At 31.3% G+C, this 4,224-nt stretch overlaps 1 protein-coding gene across 2 annotated transcripts; it reads left to right on the forward strand.

Moving 5' to 3' along the window:
• Positions 1–1,580: 1,580 nt before the first annotated feature.
• On the forward strand, positions 1,581–3,937 carry LOC101055499 (inactive leucine-rich repeat receptor-like protein kinase CORYNE). 2 transcript variants are annotated; one of them, XM_010322799.4, is made up of 2 exons: positions 1,581–2,783; positions 3,199–3,937. In XM_010322799.4, exons 1-2 carry the CDS (start codon positions 1,966–1,968, stop codon positions 3,509–3,511), a joined length of 1,131 nt encoding a protein of 376 aa, XP_010321101.1. In that variant the 5' UTR covers positions 1,581–1,965; the 3' UTR covers positions 3,512–3,937. The 2 variants fall into 2 exon arrangements, with proteins under 2 accessions (XP_010321101.1, NP_001289825.1); NM_001302896.1 differs by having other exon boundaries at positions 1,966–2,783; positions 3,202–3,511.
• The last annotated feature ends 287 nt before the right edge of the window (positions 3,938–4,224 follow it).

The following is a 4,224-nucleotide window of genomic DNA, read 5'->3' on the forward strand; positions in this document are numbered from 1 at the left end:
CAGCAATAAAATTGACATTAATAACACCTATTTAATGGGTGAAAATGATACATGTTCATAGGTCTAGAGCTTAGAATAAATTGTGAATATCATTGGAAAAACAATGTTGATGATAAAGTTGAAGATGACGCAATACATTTGAAACCAGTTACACGTAAAAAAACACTTGCTTCTAGAATTCTTCATAGCATTATGGTGTAATTAGAAAAACCAACACTGAAAATCTTGGATGCAATAAGAAAAGTTAGAGATGAGCTTCGACCACATATGAATTTTAACAAAAAATAACAGACATAATAGAATCATTTTTCACTATTTTTTAGATATATTTGTACTTTTAAAGAATTGTTAATTTATAAAATTAATGAGACCATATATTTATATAAGGGTCTTTAAAAAATATATTATTTTATTATCTTATCAAAGAATTTGAAAGAACAACTTGTGAAAATGTCATTGATGAACTTGATGTCATGATTAATGATCATAATTGCAGCAATAAAATTGACATTAATAACACCTATTTAATGGGTGAAAATGATACATGTTCATAGGTCTAGAGCTTAGAATAAATTGTGAATATCATTGGAAAAACAATGTTGATGATAAAGTTGAAGATGACGCAATACATTTGAAACCAGTTATACGTAAAAAAACACTTGCTTCTAGAATTCTTCATAGCATTATGGTGTAATCAGAAAAACCAACACTGAAAATCTTGGATGCAATAAGAAAAGTTAGAGATGAGCTTCGACCACATATGAATTTTAACAAAAAATAACAGACATAATAGAATCATTTTTCACTATTTTTTAGATATATTTGTACTTTTAAAGAATTGTTAATTTATAAAATTAATGAGACCATATATTTATATAAGGGTCTTTAAAGAATATATTATTTTATTATCTTATCAAAGAATTTGAAAGAACAATTTGTGAAAATGTCATTCATGAACTTGATGTCATGATTAATGATCATAATTGCAGCAATAAAATTGACATTAATAACACCTATTTAATGGGTGAAAATGATACATGTTCATAGGTCTAGAGCTTAGAATAAATTGTGAATATCATTGGAAAAACAATGTTGATGATAAAGTTGAAGATGACACAATACATTTGAAACCAGTTACATGTAAAAAAACACTTGCTTCTAGAATTCTTCATAGCATTATGGTGTAATTAGAAAAACCAACACTGAAAATCTTGGATGCAATAAGAAAAGTTAGAAATTAGCTTCGACCACATATGAATTTTAATAAAAAATAACAGACATAATAGAATCATTTTTCACTATTTTTTAGATATATTTGTACTTTTAAAGAATTGTTAATTTATAAAATTAATGAGACCATATATTTATATAAGGATCTTTTAAAAATATATTATTTTATTATCTTATCAAAATGAATAACTTTTTCCATTCACACAAGTCAAGATCGAGGAAATTACTATCTTAGAGAAATTATTAATAAATCAAATATAATTTAGTGAGGTTTTAATGTATTTAAAAGAAAAATTCTATTTTGTTTAATGATAAATTTGACCCATTTGGTCTTTTTTTTAAAAAGAAAAGAACAGAAAAAGAATACCCCATCTTGTTTTATTTTGTAGGTATTAAAAAATAAAAAGGTAGTTCTATCTTTAATAGGTTCATTTCTTTGGTGGAGTAAAAAGGTGGATTTATTCACTAATCTTTGTTTGGTGAGAGGCAAAGTTGTCACATATGTGGAATTTGAACTTTGAAATGATTCTATTCTTTTATCTTATTTTATTATTATTTTTTTATATTCTTTTAAAATTAGTAGCTTTTTCAGCAAAAGATTTTTGTTCTTCAAGATTCGTTTCAGAAAGAGAAAAAAAGAAAGAAAATGGTCACATTGTCGTCCTTGTGTAAACATTCAGAGGACTGAACCCTAAACTTGCCGACTCACACGAGTAAAAACAACCCTCGTTTTCCATGGGCACAGTTCTCAAGCTTTGTTTTTTGTGTCTACAATTAATCTCTGTGCATTGCCATGGAAGGATACTCAAGGATGATAACTCTTCATCTGATCAGTTCAAAAACAGGTTTCAAAGGATTTTTCTGAGTATACTTTTTGGTATGTTTACAGGTTTGATTTGTGCACTTGTTTTTGCTTGGCTTGTTCGGAGTTTTGTTCGTTACATTAACAAAGCCCCAATTCTTAAAGGCCCTGTTGTATTTTCTCCTAAAATTCCACCTAAAACTCTGCAATCAGCTCTTGATAATGATACCCAGTTGATTGGGTCAAGTAATTCTGGAAAATATTTCAGAACTGTTCTTGATAATGGGCTTACTGTTGCTGTTAAGAGAATGGAACCTGGTTCTCCGCAGTTACATACTAAGTCATTTAAGAGAAGAATACAACATGAACTTGAACTTATTGCTGGTTTAAGGCATAGGAATTTGATGAGTTTAAGGGCGTATGTTCGTGAATCGAATACGTTCTTTTTGGTTTATGATTATGTAAACAGTGGAAGTCTCGAAGATGTGATGAATAAAGTTAGGGAAAATCAATTGCAACTTACTTGGGAAGTTAGGTTACGAATTGCAGTTGGGATTGTTAAGGCTCTTCAGTATCTTCATTTCTCTTGTAATCCTACAGTTTTGCATCGGAATTTGAAGCCCACAAATGTAATGTTGGATGCTGAGTTTGAGCCCAGGTTGGCTGATTGCGGTTTGGCTAAAATCATTCCCACTTTAAATCTCCCTGCTGCATCAAACTATGGTCCTCCAGAATCTTTCCAGAGTTGCAGGTATCATTTTTTTTTCCAAATCCAACACTTCGTATGAATTTAGGTTTTCGATAAGCTTAATTGCCTCTTGTTGATGCAATCATGTTGACTGATCAACTTACAATTTTCGATTTTTGTTTGCTCTGCCTATGTTAAGTGATATTGGAGGTGAACTGTTGCGTTGTGTTATGGGTGGTGTGTTTGTAATGAACACAAATTTGCACTTCGTTATAGCTTTCCACTTTCTTGTTCCCCTTGATTATATTTTCGATTTTTGAAGATGATACTCGATCAATTGTCTCGACATAGAACTTCACAAGTGTAGGGTTGCTTCGGTTCTCTTGTAGTTTATATGATCAAATGATGTTTAATTATAAAAGCTAGTTACCTATCTAAAATATAAGTGATTGAACCTATAGTTGTTGCTATTTCGCAGCAGGTATACTGATAAGAGTGACGTATTTAGCTTTGGGGTTATATTGGGTGTTCTATTAACTGGAAAGTACCCAACAGATCCCTTCTTCGGGGATACATCTACTGGAGGAAGTTTAGCATGTTGGCTTCAACGTTTGCAGGAAGCAGGCGATGCTCGAGAAGCATTGGATAAGAGTATTCTAGGGGAAGAGGTTGAGGAAGATGAGATGTTAATGGCAGTAAAAATAGCAGTTGTATGCTTATCAGACATGCCTGCTGATCGACCTTCCAGTGATGAGCTCGTATCCATGCTCACCCAATTAAATAGCTTCTAAAGCAGTCAAGGATTCAAATAATCTTTAAGGTTGTTCTTTTGGCTTTCTAAGGTAATAGTTTGTTGTACGTTGAAGCATATCATTTTGGTAGGTGAACAATGCCTTTTGGTTATCGCAATGTAGTTAGCTCATTCAGGAGATATGACTGATCTGAAGTACTTTTTACCTCTGGAAACAGAGCTGAAACTTGAGAAAGTACTTGAACAATTATCGGTAACAGCTTCATTTTGCCAGGATTGATTGACCTGTGTATGTAAATTTTGAGTAATGTTGTTAATTAAATGATGTTTGTTTTAGGAAGTATTTGCTAACAAGAAGAGAATATGTAACAAATGCACTGGCATTACAGTAGTTTGTGAACATTGGAGACATTTGCATTGATATTGTTTTAACCTTTTGTTAATGACAGTGTGTTTTGTGGGGTTATCTGGTTGTCCTTTTGCAAGACAGTTTTTGTTTATCTATGAATCACGAGTTCTTGTGGCTCTCTGCAAAAGCAAGGACTAATTTCCGTTTTTTAATGGATAACATAAATGAGGCTAGTCTTAAATGACAATGACATGATGAGTCAATTTTTTTAATGGATAACATAAATGAGGCTAGTCTGAAAGTTTGGTAACATATTTGAATCTTTTCCCTTATATTAAAGAGAATTAATGCACTTGAAATTTAAAACATTTTACGTCTTGAAATTTGCATGAGAACAGTTTGAT

The sequence above is a fragment of the Solanum lycopersicum genome, chromosome 5, assembly GCF_036512215.1.
Source record: "Solanum lycopersicum chromosome 5, SLM_r2.1".
NCBI lineage: Eukaryota > Viridiplantae > Streptophyta > Magnoliopsida > Solanales > Solanaceae > Solanum > Solanum lycopersicum.